A 17765-nucleotide genomic window follows, 5' to 3' on the forward strand; every position below is an offset into this window, starting at 1 on the left:
TGCACTCAATATGCCAGCAAATTTGGAAAACTCAGTAGTGGCCACAGGACTGGAAAGGTCAGTTTTCATTCCAATCCCAAAGAAAGGCAACACCAAAGAATGCTTGAACTACCACACGATTATCTCACACACTGGCAAAGTAATGCTCAAAATTCTCCAGGCCAGGGTTCCACAATATGTGAACCATGAACTTCACATACTGTTGAAATTTTCTAAATCCAAGCTGGATTTAGAAAAGGCAGAGGAACCAGAGATAAAATTGTTGACATCTGTTAGATCATAGAAAAAGCAAGAGAGTTCCAGGAAAGCATCTATTTCTGCTTTATTGACTATGCCAAAGCTTTTGACTGTGTGGATCACGACAAACTGTGGAAAACTCTTAAAGAGATGGCAATACCCGACCACCTGACCTGCCTTTTGAGAAATCTGTGTGCAGGTCAGGAAGCAACAGTCAGAACTGGACATGGAACAGTTCAGTTCAGTCGCTCAACTGTGTCTGACTCTTTTCAACCCCGTGAATCACAGCACGCCAAGCCTCCCTGTCCATCACCAACTCCCAGAGTTCACTCAGACTCACATCCATCGAGTCAGTGATGCCATCCAGCCATCTCATCCTCTGTCGTCCCCTTCTCCTCCTGCCCCCAATCCCTCCCAGCATCAGAGTCTTTTCCAATGAGTCAGCTCTTCTCATGAGGTGGCCAAAGTACTGGAGTTTCAGCTTCAGCATCATTCCCTCCAAAGAAATCCCAGGGCTGATCTCATTACAGACTGTTTCCAAATAGGAAAAGGAGTACGTCAAGGCTGTATACTGTCACCCTGCTTATTTAACTTATATGCAGAGTACATCATGAGAAACGCTGGGGTGGATGAAGCACAAGCTGGATTCAAAATTGCTGGGAGAAATATCAGTAACCCCAGATATGCAGATGACACCACCCTTATGGCAGAAAGCAAAGAAGAACTAAAGAGCCTCTTAATGAAAATGAACGAAGAGAGTGAAAAAGTTAACTTAAAACTCAGCATTCAGAAAACTAACGTCATGGCGTCTAGTGCCATCACTTCACGGCAAATAGATGGGCCAACAAGAGAAACAGTGACAGATTTTATTTGGGGGCTCCAAAATTACTGCAGATGGTGACTGCAGCCATGAAATTAAAAGACTCTTGCTCCTTGGAAGAAAAGGTATGACCAACATAGACAGCATATTAAAAAGCAAAGACTTGACTTTGCCAACAAAGGTCCATCTAGTCAAAGATATGTTTTTTTTCAGTAGTCATATATGGATGTGAGAGTTGGACTATAAAGAAAGCTGAGCTGAAGAAAGAAAGCTGAAGAATTGATGCTTTTGAACTGTGGTGTTGGAGAAGACTCTTGAGAGTCCCTTGGACTGTAAGGAAATCCAACCAGTCCATCCTAAAGGAAATCAGTCCTGAATATTCATTGAAAGGACTGATGTTGAAGCTGAAACTCCAATACTTTGGCCACCTGATGCAAAGAACTGAGTCTTTTGAAAGGACCCTGATGCTGGGAAAGATTGAAGGTGGGAGGAGAAGGGGAGGACAGAGGATGAGACGGTCGCATGGTATCACGGACTCAGTGGACGTGAGTTAAAGTAAACTCCAGGAGTTGGTGATGGACAGGGAGGCCTGGCGTACTGCAGTCCATGGGGTCACAAAAATTGGACATGACTGAGCGACTGAACTGAACTGAAATTGGGATCATGCTTATCTACCTCAAGGTGCTATTGTGAAGATTAGACATATTAATGTACATGCAAAGAATGTAGCAATCTGGCACAGAATCATTATTAACTAAATGTCAACTATACAATATAAATATTAATGAGTAACAAATTTATTATTAGAATCACAAATCTTAACATAAATTCCATGATTTACAATATAAAGCCAACTGATTATCCCACCCCAAGTGGCACATTCCTAGCTCAGTGAATGTTGCTGCTCTTCTTGGGAGGATGGAGACAGCATGGCCCCTCTAGTCAGAGGATCCAGTTCAGCTGTTCTGGCGGCCTCTTACAGACTGTAATTTCCCACTGAAGGCTTCTTGCTTGCTCTCATAACGTACAGAATAAGTCACAGTCAGGTTGTGTGACAGGAGAAATTTAGATTTGCTCACCTCAACAAGTATTTCCATTAACCGCTCCCAAACACTACCATCCTCTCAGACTTGCCCACCCCTACACCCCTGGATGCCTCTCTTTTGGTTAATCCTCCACTGGCCTCCATGGTTCACTTCTATGGCTGAGACACAGGCATGTTACTCAGCGGGGAGAGGCTTCTTGAAGATCTCAGGGAAATAGAGTTATAGAGAAAACATATATTCAAGTACTCTTGAAGAAATTACAGATTTGTTTTCCACTCTTGCTCCTGCTGTTTGCCTCACGATTATTTGTACATGTAATCATTTTTCAACTTGTGTTTACTTTAAGATAGAGATTCAGTGATGTTCACAGACTGCTTAATGGGCCAGCACTACTCTGAAGCCCTCTGAATGACATTATTTTGCAATTCAGCACTCTGCCCTTTAACCCAACAGTGAAAGCCAGTGTTCTGCCGGTAAATCAGAGACGTTTAGCTTGGCTGACTTTGCTAAGAAGGCAGTTTTACCAGAAAACAGGAAAACAAAAAACCACAAATGGGAAGAAGGAGACACGCTTCCAGAGAAAGAAGCCAGGGGGTTGCTTAAATGAGATTTGCCCCATAGCACCACCACTCTTAAAACATAAAATCCAAGACCAGGTACTTACTCTGGAGTCCTCAAGAGACTCCAACAAGGTTATAGCAAACATCTTCTAACAGTGTTATATTCTCAGTTGACTTAGTCTCCAGCCCCGTAATTATCCTTCAGATTATCTAGGTATAAAATTAGAAAGCGCATGTCAGTCAGACATGGTAGCAACCTGTAAGGTGATCAGAGTGTTATCTACATCCTGACAGAGAGAAACTCTCTAGCAAGAACTTTTCTACAGCTACAGTCTGAGAATTATCATTCTTGAGAATTTCTCTTTCTTTTTAATTTACCTTACGTATCTCTAAAACCAGGACAGAATAAAACATGGGAAGAGTCAGGAGCAAAGTGAGGGAAAGACAGTGGGGCTCATCATAAAAATACGTGTGTTTGTGCACATATAGAAATCCCTAAGGCATGACCAGAGAAATGGCATTTGCTTCTTCCCTCTGCTTTACCAAACTTTATTTATCCAACGAAACAATACTACTTGTTTGTATTCCTTCTGGACACACTGTCCTGGATTTTATTTATAGAATTAGGTGCTTATCCTGAAAGAAACATCAATTTCTAAATATATGTGACTCACAGTTTCTTTTTCAATTTGAGAGCCACCAAAAAACACAAGATAAGAAATCCTTCCCTCTACCTTACCTATCACTTCCTCCTAATATTCTGAAGTGACTTTTGAGGATTAAATTGACCAATGCCCTAACACCTCAACTGCACGGCTGTCAAAAAGAAACTCTATCTGAAAACAGGAAACGTGGAGAATTGCTTGTTAGTCTGCAGGACAGGTTCACCAGGACTTTTTAAAATTTTCTGAGAAAGATGGGGGAGTTGAAATTTATCTTTACTTTCATTCCAGTGGAATTATAATTATCTCACATCTAACTCTCAATGGCTCTGCTTAGAGTTGAGATGGTGAGAATGTGCCAGGCCTGTGGATGGGTGTAAACAGGTCTATGGGGCCATTTTGCAATCTGTACCATGTCACAGAGTGTGGAAAGGAGCACCATGACTGTATTAAAAAGGTGTTACTATGAGATAAAGACAGCTAAATAGCAAAGGGCCAAATGTTGGAGGACAAATTGAGTTATACTGTATTTGGAAGAAACCAAAAGAAGTTCTTGATCAAGGTAATGAAATAAAAAAACTAGTATTTTAGCATGCAATTAACAGAGTAGATAAGCTGGCGAGTTGGACATAGGTGACAGCCTTTTGGACTAAGGACTATTATTTTTAAAAAAGACAGAGACTTCCCTGGCCATCCAGTGATTAAGACTTCTCTTTCTAATGCAGGGGGTGCAAGTTCGATCCCTACTCAGGAAGCTAGGATCCCATATGCCTTGCAGCCAAAAGACCAAAACAATGTTGTAACAAACTCAATAAAGACTTTAAAAATGGTCCACGTTAAAAAAAAAAAAAAAAAAAAAACCTTTAAAAAATATAGAAGAAAGAAATGACAGGGTCAATTACTAGTACGGAGACTGAATCAGTAATCAAAATTCTTCCGACGGACAAAAATCTAGGACTAGACAGCTTCACCAGTGAATGCTACCAAACATGTAAAGAAGAATCAATACCAGTCTTTCTCAAAAAAAAATCTCATCCAAAAAATAGAAGAGGAAGGAACACTTCCAAACTCATTTTACAAGGCCTGCATTACCTCGATACCAAAACCAGACAAGGATGCCACAAGACGAGAAAATTACAGACCAAAATCCGTGATTAATATAGATGCAAAAGTCCTCAATAAAATGTTAGCAAGTCAAGTTCAACAGGGTATTAAAAGGATCATACACCACAATATGCTCAAGTGGGATTTATGGCATAACAATTCATAGGAATATAGATCACCTTTCTCTTTTGCAAAATATCACATCACGCAATTGCATTGCTGATTGGATCTAGTGAGCAAGAAATAGCAAACTACTCTAGATTTATTGGTAAGACCTTAACATGTTCGAGGTTGGGAAATAAATCTACCTAAACTGAGAACATCTCCCTCAGTGACATGTCTAGGGGTCCAGTGGTATGGGACCATGTGGAGATATCCTATCTATGGTGAAGGGTAAATTATTGCATCCCACTGCTCCTACAACCAAGAAAGGCACAACGTTTCATGGGCCTCTCACTTCACAGCAAAAGAAGCACTACAACAGGCTTTTGTATTTTGGAGCAAAGCCCTGCCATCCTCTGCAAATTCCTCTTCTTTCAAGAAGCAAATTCCTCTTCTTTGCCTGTTACTAGGCCTTAATAGGGTGGCCCAGAGGTTAAAGCATCTGCCTGCAATGCAGGAGACATGGGTTCAATCCCTGGGTTGGGAAAATCCCCTGGAGAAGGAAATGGCAACCCACTCCAGTATTCTTGCCTGGAAAATCCCATGGACAGAGGAGCCTGGTGGGCTACAGTCCATGGGGTCACAAAGAGTCGGACATGACTGAGCAAACTTCACAGGCCTTAATAGAGATGGAACGCTTAGTCGTGGGTCACCAAGTTACTGCGTGAGCTGAGCTGCACATTGTGAATTGGGTGTTATCTGACCACCAAGCCAGAAAGTTGATGAGCACCACAGCACTCCATCATCAAATAGCAGTGATGTATAGTGATTGGGCCTGAGCAGGCTGAAGAACATAAGTAAGTTATGAGACTATGTGACCCAAATGCCCATAATCCCTCCTCCTGCTATCTTGCCCTCTTTCTCCCGTGTGCACCCATGACCCCTTGGCGCATGATGAGTGCCGTGATCAGCTGACAGAGAAAGGGACAACTCAGACCTGGTCTACAGATGGGTCTGCAGCCTCCACTCAGGAGCAGATGGCTGCAACACCACAGCCCTTCCTCTGAAAGCAGCAAGAAGGGAAACCCTCCTGGTGGACAGAACTTTGAGCAGGGCATCTGGTTTTTCACTTTGCTTGGAAGGAGCAATGGCCAGGTGTGCATTATACTCAGATTCTTAGGCTGTGTCCCATGATTTTCTAGATGGTCAGGAACATGGAAAGACATGACTGGAAAATTGGTGCCAAGGAAATGTAGGGAAGAGGAACATGGATAAACCTCTCTGAATTTTCAAAAAAAAAATATGAAGAAGTTTGTGTCCCATGTAAATGCTCTCCAAAATGTATATCTCAGCAGTGGAGGGCTTTAATAATCAAGCAGAGAGAATGACTTGTTCTATGGTACAAGTTGGGCTTCCCGGGTGGCACAGTGGTAAAGAATCTGCCTGCCAATCAAGGAGATATAAGAGTTCGATCCCTGGGTTGGGAAGATCCCCTGGAGGAGGGCATGGCAACCCACTCCAGTATTCTTGCCTGGAGAATCCCATGGACAGAGGAATCTGGGGGGCTATAGTCCCTGGGGTCACAAAGAATTGGACATAACTGAAGTGACTTAGCATGCTCACACAGTACCAGTCAGCCTCTTTCCCCAGTCAGTCCCATCATCACTCAGTGGGCTCATGAACAAAGCAGCCGTGGTGACAAGGATAAGGTCATGCATAGACTCAGCAGCGTGGCTGACCTGGCCACAGCCACCACGGAGTGACCAGTCTGCCAGCAGAAGAGACTAACACTGAGTACTCAGTATAGCACCATTCCCAGGGTGGTCAGCCCGAGGGCGCACTAATACACTGAACTGTTTCTATTACAGACGAGGCAGTGCTTTGTTCTTACTGAAATTGACACTAAGTATGGATATGGATTTGCCTTTTCTGCATCCAATACTTCTAGTAAAACTAACATCTGTTGACTTACGGAATGTCTCATCCACAGTCATGGTATTCCACACAGGATTGCTTCTAATCTAGGAACTCCCTTCACAGCAAAAGAAGTGCTACAACAGGCACATGCTCCAGTCAAAAATCTGCAGAAGGTTGTACATGCTCTGAATCCAAATCCAGGAAATGGTACTATTTCTCCCGTCCACTATTCAGAGATCCAAGAACCAAGGGATGGAAATGGGGGTGGCATCACTCACTCACTGGTGTCACTCACTATTATTATCCCAAGTAATCCATTAGTAAATTCTGTTTTCTGCTCCCATGATCTTATGACCTGCAGGCCTACAATTCTTTGTTCTGGAGGGTAAATGTTTCCACCAGGGAACATAACAATGATTCTATTGAACAGGAAGCTAAGACTAACACCTGGCTGAAGAGGAAGTTAAGACTAACACCTGGCCACTTTGGGCTCTTCATGCCGCTGAATCAGCAGACAAGGAAAGAAGTAATTGTCTGACTGGTGTGATTGATCCTGTTTACCAAGGAGAAACTAAACTACTACTCCACAAAGAAGGAAAGAAGAGCGTGTCTGGAATACAGGAGATCCTTTAGGGCTTCTCTTGGTGCTACCATGCCCTGTGATTAAGGTCAACAACCTAATCCAGGCAGGGCTACTAATGGCCCAGACAATTTAGGAACGAAGGTGCAGGCCACTCCATTGGGTAAAGAACCACAACTAGCTGAGGTGCTTGCTCAAGGCGGAGGAAATACAGATTTGGTAACTGAAGAAGAGAACTAAAATACCAGCTACCACCACATGACCAGCTGTATAGTAGAGATGAGAGCTATAATTGTCATGAATATTTTCTCTTTGCTTTGTCATGAATTTCTGCATGTATATTAAGCAAATATAATTTTTTTCTTTTCTCCCTTATTTCCCTATCATGCAACATACTTTACGTCATGTGTGTAAGTATTGTTCATTTTGCATCATAGTACTTAACAGGATATTGAAGAGAAAAGTAAGAATCTCTCAAGTTCTCTACCTCCTCTTCTGGGGAAAGGATGGGTATGTTTTCAGTTGTATGTAAGATAGTTAGGTGGAATTATGACCTTATTATTATCTTCATTTGGAGATTAAGTATAGCGTAGAGATGTGCATGGGTGCACAACTTAATAAGGGATGGACTTGTGATGGTCAATTTTCTGTGTCAACTTGACTGGGCCACAAGATGCAAAACATCTAGTTAAACACTTTTTTCTGGGTGTGTCTGTGAGGGCTTCTCCAGAAGAGATTCCCATTTGAAAGTCGATAGAATGAAGTAGATTGGCCTCAATATAGATGAGGATCACCCAACCCATTGAGGGCCCAAATAGAAAGAGAAATGTTGAATTTTCTCTCTCTACTTGAATGCTTGAGTTGAGACATTGGTCTCCTCCTGATGTTGGAATGAGAATTATACCACTGGCACTCCTGGGTCTCAGGCCTTCAGAGTCAAACTGAAATTTACACCAGGGGCTTTGGGGTCTATAGCATGCAATAGTAGATCATTGGACTTCTTAGCTTTCATAATCTTATGAGCCAATTCCTAATAATAAAACTTATTTTATATGTACATGTATATATTTATACACATTTATTTAAAGAACCCTAACAAATAAAGTCTACTTATATGTACAGTGTTTATACATACTACTTCAATAATCAAAGGGAAATTGGAGTAGCTATGTTAATACCAGATAAAGTAGACTTCAAAACAAAGAATATGTCAGATACAAAGAGATGTTTGCTGGCAACAAACGGGTCAGTTTATCAAGAGGACAGAATAATCCTAAAAGTTTATGCACCTAATAATGGGGCTTCAAAATACATGAAGCAAAACTGATGGAACTGAAAGAAGAAATAGATAAATCCACACAATAGTTGGAGCTCTCAACACTCTCAATAACTGATAGAACAAGCAGGCTGAAGATCAATAAGGATACAGGAGACTTGAACAACACTACCAACTTGACCTTATTGACATTGTGGAACACTCGACTGAACCGCAACAGAAGGCAACTTCCTTTCAAGTGCAATTGGAGCATTCACCAAACTAGATCATATTTTGAACCATAAGACAAATCTCCATAAATTTAAAAGGATTAAAATCATTCAAAGTATGTTCTATAACCACAGTGGAATTGAACTAGAAATCAATAACAGAAAGATATTTTGAAATCTCCAAAATATTTAGAAAATTAATGTTAATTAAAAAGTCAATGTTTGTTAAAGTTTCATATCCTTAGGATAAAATCATGATAGACATATTTCTAGGTAGATATACCCACATGTGTGTATGTACTCAGTCGCTCAATTGTGTTCCATTCTTTGTGATCCTGTTGCAGGAAGGGGGACCCCTTCCAGGGCCCAAAACTGGCCTCTTGTTTAACACTCGGAAGTGAATTGTTCAAGGAGTCACATGCGCTGACAAAGCAAGAGATTTTATGGAGAAAAGGCACCCGGGTGGAGAGCAGTAGGGTAAGGGAACCCAGGAGAACTTCTTTGCCACATGGCTCATGGTCTCAGGTTTTATGGTGATGGGATTAGTTTCTGGGTTGTCTTTAGCCAATCATTCTGACTCAGAGTCCTTCCTGGTGGTGCATGCCTTGTTCAGCCAAGATGGATGCCAGCAAGAAGGATTCTGGGAGGTGGGCAGACATGTGGTGTCTCCTTTTGACCTTTCCTGAACTCTTCCAGTTGGTAGTGGCTTATTAGTTCTGTGTTCCTTACCAGGACCTTCTGTCTTAAAACAACTCATGTAAATGGTTACTATGGTGCCTGGCCAGGGTCGGGGGTTTCAGTCAGTGTGCTTCCCCTAACAACTCCCCCCTGAGAGACTTCATACTCAAGATACTTCTTGGGAATTGAGGCGGAGGTATCTTTCTTCTGTAACTTCTTCCTACTATGCATGGGCATAGGCCTGCCCAGCAGAGCAGATGTCTCTCTCTACCTGATCTAAGTCAAGGTATTCTTTGCCTGAAACCAGCATTCACCCTTGTAAATAACAGCACTTTAGTTTGAAACTGTTGGCTCCTCTCAGAGATGAAATAGACAGGGGCCAAACAGGAGACCTAACAGGATGGTCATTCCTGGTCCCCAGAAACAGAAGGCAACATCTGGGGAGAGGGCTGCAGGGTGTGTGACTTCTTTCCGATTGGTTGGTGGTGAGGCAACAGAGTGGTGCTCTAAGACTCTTGTGTTCAGCCTGAAGTTACCATCCTCCACCTCGGTGGGGGCCCCTGTTCTGCAGAAGAACTCAAAGACATTGTTATGCATATTTCTTGAGTAGGAACCAGGACCCTGTCTCAAGGCTGTACCACCATTTGATTGTTCCTCCTCTGTTTCTGTATCCCCTCCCTTCCCTGAATAGCAGCCATTTGAATCTGGTCTTTGGGACTCAGGGAAGGTCAAGGAGGCTGAATGAATGTTCTTATCTTTAATTTTTTTTTTTTTTTTTTGGCATTCTACACACAATATTTTTTATTACTATTAATCTGAAACATTCAGAAATATCAAATTTTCATTAATCAAAACTGGCCTCTTAAATATTTCAGGTATGCATACATGTATTCAAAATGAAATCAAATGGAACTGTGTATTGGTTTGATGTCACAGCTGCATTTTTGGGGGTGGACAGGAGGTCCTGGTAAGGAACATGGAACTAATAAGCCACCACCAACTGGAAGAGTTTGGGAAAGGTCCAAAGGAACCACCACATGTCCGACCACCTCCCAGAATCCTTCTTGCTGGCATCCATCTTGGCTGAACAAGGCATGCACCACCAGGAAGGACTCTGAGTCAGAATGATTGGCTAAAGACAACCCAGAAACTAATCCCATCACCATAAAACCCGAGACTGTGAGCCATGTGGCACAGCAGTTCTCCTGGGTTCCCTTACCCAACTGCTCTCTGCCTGTGTGCCCTTTTCCCATAAGATCTCTTGCTTTGACAGCACATGTGTCTCCTCAGACAATTCACTTCTGAGTGTTAGATAAGAGCCCAGTTTTGGGCCTTGGAAGGGGTCCCCCCTTCCTGTAACAACCCCATGGACTGTAGCCAACCAGGCTCCTCTGTCTATGGAATTTTTCCAGGAAAGAATACTGGAGTGGGTTCCTATTCCCTATTTCAGGAGATCTTCCCAACCCAGGAATAGAACCTGTCTCGTACATTTCCTGCACTGGAAGGCATATTCTTTACCACTGTACCACCTGGGAAGCCAGGTATAAACATAGACACATTCAAACACACACAGCAGATTCATGGAGCGTTAGAAAAACATTTATTTCAATCCATTTTAAAAGATCAGTTTGAGGAAGTCATCATATTTACCCAGCTGAATCTTTTTAAAAGAGCTATGGAAATTACTGTGTTTTCATTCCAGTAACCAAATCTTATCTTGAATGTTGATTTATTTTTTTAATAAGATGAAGTATAACAAAAATTTTAGAACCAGTTGTTGTTGTTTAGGCGCCAAGTCATGTCTGACTCTCTGCAACCCCATGGACTGTAGCCCACCAGGCTCCTCTGTTCCCAGAATTTCCCAGGCAAGACTCCAGGAGAGGGTTGCCGTTTCCTTCTCCAGGGGATCTTCCCAGCACAGGGATTAAACCCATGTCTTCTGCATTGGCAGGTGGATTCTTTACCACTGAGCCCCTGGGGAAGCCCTTGAATCAACAAGAAATGCTATTGTCATGCTATTGCTATCTATTGCAATAACTATTGCCTACCTACAATATATCAAAATAGTGGTTAAGAGTGTGATCTACCGAACAAAAGGGCTTGAATTTGAATTGTTTCCTCTAACGGTTACCTGTGTAAGTTGGGTAAGTCACTTAGTTTCTCTATGCCTCCATTTCCTCATTTGTAAAATGAGACTAATAATAGTACTTATTCACAGTGTCATTAAGCTGATTAAATGAGCTAATATATATGAAGTGCTCCCAGCAGGTTTGGGTTTTAATATTAATGTTGCTCCTTTCCTGCATTCAGGTTTTTATATTCCACAGCCCAAGACTGAGTTCCAATGTTGCTTTTCAGAAGAGATGGTATATGCCAGCCTGAGTTCCCTGGGACCTGTATTAGACATTCAAAACATTGGTTTTATAATGTGAGAGAAAAATGTCTCCAAGAATATGTCGAGAGGATGTGTCAGTTTCCATAAATCTGCTCTGCTCTATTTACATTATTTGCCAAGATTGCCAAAGGGCAAGCTTGTAAGATAAGATTCCTCACCAACCCACTGGAAGAAGCAACAGGTTTGACATAAATCACAGCAGTTTATGGTCTCTTCTATGGACTAAATGTATCTCATCAAAATCCAAAAGCTTTAATCCCCAAGGTGATGGTATTTGGAGATGGAACCTTTGGGAGGTAATCAGGTTTAAATGAGGTGAGAAGTCATAAGAGCAGACCCCCATGAGGGCATTGGTGCCTTTATAAGAAGAGGAGACCAGAGCTCCCACGTGAGGACACAACGTCCACCACGTGAGGACACAATAAGAAAGCAGTTGTCTGCAAACCAGGAGGAGGGCCCTCACCGGAGGCCCAATCTGCTGGGAACTTGATCTTGGACTGTCCAGCCTCCAGGACTGTTTAAACCTTCCAGTCTATGGTAGTATGTTATAGCAGCCAGAACTAAGACATCTTGCTCTTTTACCCACTAAAATGGGAAAAAAAGACTGTTCATCATAGATCAGAATTCCCAGTCTGCATCCCAGGGAACTGTCAGCTGCAGCCACTTCCACTCTCAGAAGCAGGATCAACAGTCTCCTAATAAGCCAGCATCCCAAGATCAACTTTTCCAGAACTTGGGCTTTTTGTCAATAACTTTTTAAATATTCATTTATTTATTTGACTGTGTCAGGTGTTTCTTGCAGCATGCAGGATCTTCATTTTGTCATGCGGGATCTTTCCTTGCCACACACTGGCTCAGGCATGGTGCAAGGGGCACATGGCATCTTTAGTTCCCTGACCAGAGATCAAACCCATGTTCCCTGCCTTGCAAGGTGAACTCTTAACCACTGGACCAGCAGAGAGGTCCTATCAATATCATTTAGATCTCAGGTATTTCTGCTTCTCCTTAAGTCCTCTGCCTCATTCTGTACTGCTGTTCTCAAATGCAAACATCCTCACTCTCAGTCAGTCCTCCAACAGGGGACATAAGTCAAAATTTCCTAACAATATTTCAAAAAAAAGAAGGGAGAGAATTAGGAGGCCCACACTTTTCACAGCACAAAAAGACAAAGTGTATCTACTTAAATCCAAGTATTCAGAATACCTGCCCTGTGGGTGTTATAAGAGAACACTCTCACATAGCACATGAACCTGCCCCTGCCTGGCAAGACCCACTCAAACATGGGTTCACAGGACAGTCAAGGCACCAGCACTATATAGAAATGGACGAGTACCACTCTGGGAAGCATAAGAGCCATTTCCAGCCTAGGTCTGCCAACCAGCTGTGTGACAGTGGAAAGTAACTGTAAAATGGCCGTTATTGAGCATATACAGCCAGGGTCCTGAGCTGCAGCGGGCACAGAACCATATCGTCAAGTCCCTACTCTTACCGGTCCAGAGGAGACTTGGAGACAAGATCTTTCCAAATGTGACTTCCCCTCACATCTAATGAATCTGTGCACCATGTCCTTGGTAAACAGCCAATCATTGCATTTGTAAGAGACTCGAGATACTTTGGAAAGCTTCTCATCTTCCTACCGAAGTATTTAATCCTATGGGGCCACAGTGATCCCATTAGTGAGCATGTCCAGGTTTACAACACACCTGACTTCAAGATTCACGCCCCACTCCCTCGCCCCACGGTGCTCAGCATCTGTACAGAGAAGAGTTTCTGGAGTTCAGCGGGAGCCCTTTATGAACTACCATCATGGTTCACACTTGGGTTGCATATGGTCTAGTAATACACCAATCCTGGGACCTTCATGTTAATCACTTTCTCCTGAGACTGTCTGGTAAAACTTTCCCTTGATGAGAAAATTCCACTCCACTATTATAAAAAAGTCCTTTGACCTGTCTGTATTCCCAGCCCACTTGGTCAGCAGATTCTTGCATAACATACAGTTATTCAGCAGCACATCTGATTTATTCTGTCAGTGCTTCTCTGTCGTGAGCATCATTGATCTGTTGTATACCTGAGGCCCTTCCCCTGGGATTCAGTACCAGCCCCGTCTTGTAGGGATGCACAGAAATAATAGTGATATCAGAGTAGTACTTAATGTTTGTCCTTTCTCAGGAAATTGTCCTCAGCCTATAAATCAAAAAGCACTTTATTGTTCTTTCTTCTGCCCACCCTTTCACCTTCAGCCCACCCTCTCTGAAACAACAGTCTTCTCATCTAGTCTTGTTAACCCTTGGCTAAAAAAGCAAAATTTTTTTTACATGATTGATGTTTTGAGAATCAATCTGGAGCTTTGCATAAATCTGGAGCTTTTACAGGAATAAATAAAAAGACAAATTGCAAGTGCTTCGGTTGTCACAGCAGGGACTCCTATCATGCCATCAGCTTTCTTGTCCCCAAATGTGTGAACTGCCTGAAAGACCAGGGTAATTGAAAAGCATGCATATACCTCGGGTTTCTCAGATATTAGGAGGAAATTGCCTCCTACTGTGGTTGCTTTCTGGCTCAGTGTTCTGAAAGAGAACAGGTCATTCCATTTCTAGCTAAAGTATTGAATCCACTTTAACTAGTCCGTCAAGGAAGAAAAGTCCTGGTACACTGGTAGGTAGCAGGGTTAATGTGGCGGCTCAGTTCTGCTACTCCTGTACTAAGGATGCTCCAATCTTTTTTTTTTTTCTCTCGCTCTCTCCCCCCACCCTCCCTCTCTCTCTCCCTCTCTCTTATTTTCATTTCTCTTCTCTCCTCTTGTGTCTCCTCCTCCTAACCTATCTCAGACAAAGAAAGAGTCATAGATACACTTGAATGCCCTAAGTATAGAGGATATTCATTTATCTTCAAGTTTATGATGACCACCTTCACTAACTATTATGCCCATCTTACAAATAATCCAAATGCCTGTGGTAGGTCAGTATGTGTGCAGGTATGAGGGCATAAGAAATATTGGTAGTACAGAAAAAAATATAGAGCAAATGATAAACTGTGGGGTCGGTCCAAAAATATTGATAAATATACATACCTTAACCAAAACAAAAGTACTTAACAGTCTGTGGTGCAGCTGTTTCAGGGAACACTGAAAAAAACGGCTGCTCAGTACCTGCAGCTCTGAACAGCTACTCACCGACAGGATGGTCTTGCAGGTCCCATGTGAAGCTGAGATTAGCCATGACCTGCCCTGTTGAGAGGGGGTGCCCTCAATCAAATGAGCCAGTCACCTGGCTTGTTGTTAGGAAACTCAGAGTTCCAGGGGACATTTGTCAGACATCCCCCTTGCCATTCTGCATCCCCACCATACCCCACCTGAATACCAAGAACTTTCCCTCTGTTTCACGGGGATTACAACCATCCTGGACTGTTGCTGCTGGGAGGGAAGTTCCAAACAGAGCAGTTAGGATAGGGCTCATTAAATCTCAGGGCATTGATAAACAGCACTTCTGTTGGCCAATTGTTAGGAAATGTGTGGAGTGTCGCAAGAAGACACAGTCCAGTGCAATTAGGAGAACTTCCAAAGCAGCTTCTCTGCCCAGGTGACTCACAGGGTCCACTGAAATTGTGAGTGATGGGCAGCAGGATGTGAGTGGGCTCCCATGGAGCTCCCTGCAGCGAGTTAATGCCTGAGCCAATTCCCTCCTCTCCTCTATCCCCCAGTAGGTCCAGACAACTTTCACTTCAGCCTTTTCTGCCTTCTCCTCCAAGGCTAGATCCCAGCCAGGTGCCCCTCACCTGGTCTGAGGCAGAGGGAGGGGCAGACGAGGGCATTCTCCCGCTGCCTCTGTTCTCATTGTGTCAGTTTTCATGACATAAACAGTCCTTCCAGCTTTCCTAAAACCTTCTCCTTAGATGTTCAGGAACTCATTTTGGAAATCTCAAAAGATTTTTAATGTTGTATGTTACTTTCTTCCTGCAGCCCTGATGCCATGATGGTAATTCTCTCATAGAGAATTGTGAATGGCTCTGTCCAACTAGAGAAAAAGCCAAGGATAAGGATGTTCAGAAAAAAGAAAAAAAAGGATGAAATTTAGTATTTCAAGACAGCATCACTGTCCAATCTCATTCACTGGTCCCTGTTTAGCCACCAATTATTCACTCATCCAGGATAGAACCTGGAGGATATTATGCTAAATGAAATAAGCCAGACACAAAAAGATAAATACAGCATGATCTCACTTATACAAGGTATCTAAAACAGTCAAACTCATGGAAGCAGAGAGTAGAATGGTGGTTGCCTAGGGCTAGGGACAGGGAAAACGGGGAGGTGACAGTCAAAGGATATCAAGGTTCAGTTATACAAGATAAAGGAGTTCTAGAGATCTCCTATACAACACAGTGTGTATAGCTAACAATGCTGTAATACATATTTAAAATTTTCTAAGAGGAAAGATCTTATGATGTTCTTTCTGTTCTTATCATGATAATAATTACAATGGGAGTGGGAGGGAACTTTGGGAGGTGATAGATATGTTTATGGTCTTCATGGTGGTGATGTTTTCACACATGTATGCATGCGTGCATGCTAGGTCGCTTCAGTCATGTCTAACTCTTTGGACTGTAGCCCACCAGGCTCCTCTGTCCATGGGATTCTCCAGGCAAGAATACTGGAGTGGGTGGCCATGCCCTCCTCCCAGGGATCTTCCCGACCGAGGGATCGAACCCACATCTCTTATGTCTCCTGCATTGGCAGGTGGGAAGCGCCACCTGGGAAGTTTCTCACAGATGTATACTTATCCCCAAACTCATGTACAGCTCTTTACATGTCAATCATACCTCAACAAAGCAATTTAAAATGCTTTAAATGTAAAAAAGAGCACATTAGCCATCCTTCATGGCAAGATTCTTTAAAATTAAACATAACAGATTTTTTTAATGTCAAAGAATGGTATCTTTAATGAGTTTTTAAATCACTGTCATTTAAACTAAAGTTTTATTAAAATGTATCAGAAAATACAGATATTATTTGTGTATAAATGCATGCTTAAATCCCACTGAATCCCACTCATTTAACCTCATACAGCTGCTATTTTGTTTTGATGAAAGATGAATAGGGGATAAATAGAGAGCTAATGCTTCAAACGGATCTACCTGTAGAGTCCCCGGAAAAATCTAGGTGTGTATCCGTATTAAAGAACACTCTTCACCCAAATATGCAATCACTCAATAGCTCAAGCATAAATGATGCTTCCTACCAAAAAAAAAGAGAGAGAGAGAGAGAAGAAGAGGAAGGTGAATTACAGGTCTTGAATTTGGCACATACTAAAGAAAAGCTCCAGAGTGAAGCCTGAATTGTATTTGTTCTCAGACAAGAAGGTAGCCATCACAGAACGGATTCCACTTTGATGATGGGTGATTTAACCTTCTGATAAGATTAGGGATCTCCAGGTGTCCTGCCTGGGTCAACAGGGTGAAGCCTGGGATTACCATTTGGGATGGAATAATTGTATCTGTCTTCCTCCATTCCAGATCCCCTTCGTATTCGGTTTTACTGAGTGAAGACAGCCTCTCTAATCTTTCTGTTCTCCTAATCAATTTGTAGAATGTATTCTGGCTTATGAGTGGAGTCAATCATACTTAAAAGAATCATAGAGCATTGAAATTTCTCTAGTCTAACCCTCTAGTTTTCAGATTAAAAAAAAAAAAAAAAAAAGGCAAGGTCCAGAGAAGTACAAAACATTTGCAAAGGTTCATCAATATCCTTCAGACTGACATTTTTTAGAAAGAGAAGAGAAAAAAGATCTGAATTCGGGTCTGGGAGGACAAAGGGCTGTGGGATTATGCAGGGGTACAAGTTGGGGGAAGGGGACACGGAGGGGAAGGAGAAAGAATGGGCCTGCGTGCTTGGAAGCCTACAGGGCTGGCTGTGCAGAGCTTTAGTTCAGCCACAGCGCCTGAGGGACGGCGAGCCGGCACCTACGCGGCCTCGGCGGCGCAGGGCCGGATGCCGGTGACGGAGATGCTCAGTCCTCCGCATCTCAGGGCGCCGGCCTCGCACTCCGTCATCGTCTGCTCCCTGCCGTTCACCTCTACGCAGACGCTAACTCCTGCTTCCTCGCACTCCGAGGCGGCTCTGCAGACACATTCGCTGCCCTCGGCTGGAAAAAGAAGCGAGAGAGGCTTAATGGCACCTGGTG

At 42.8% G+C, this 17765-nt stretch overlaps 1 protein-coding gene across 1 annotated transcript in view; it reads right to left on the reverse strand.

Moving 5' to 3' along the window:
* Positions 1–16508: 16508 nt before the first annotated feature.
* C7 (complement C7) overlaps positions 16509–17765 on the reverse strand; it is a 57681-nt gene continuing 56424 nt past the window's right edge. Inside the window, exon 18 of the mRNA XM_052659043.1 lies at positions 16509–17726. Within this exon, the coding sequence (XP_052515003.1) occupies positions 17545–17726 (182 nt within the window). The 3' untranslated portion in view covers positions 16509–17544. The remainder of the gene's footprint in view (positions 17727–17765) is intronic.

Source organism: Budorcas taxicolor, chromosome 20 (assembly GCF_023091745.1).
Source record: "Budorcas taxicolor isolate Tak-1 chromosome 20, Takin1.1, whole genome shotgun sequence".
Lineage (NCBI taxonomy): Eukaryota > Metazoa > Chordata > Mammalia > Artiodactyla > Bovidae > Budorcas > Budorcas taxicolor.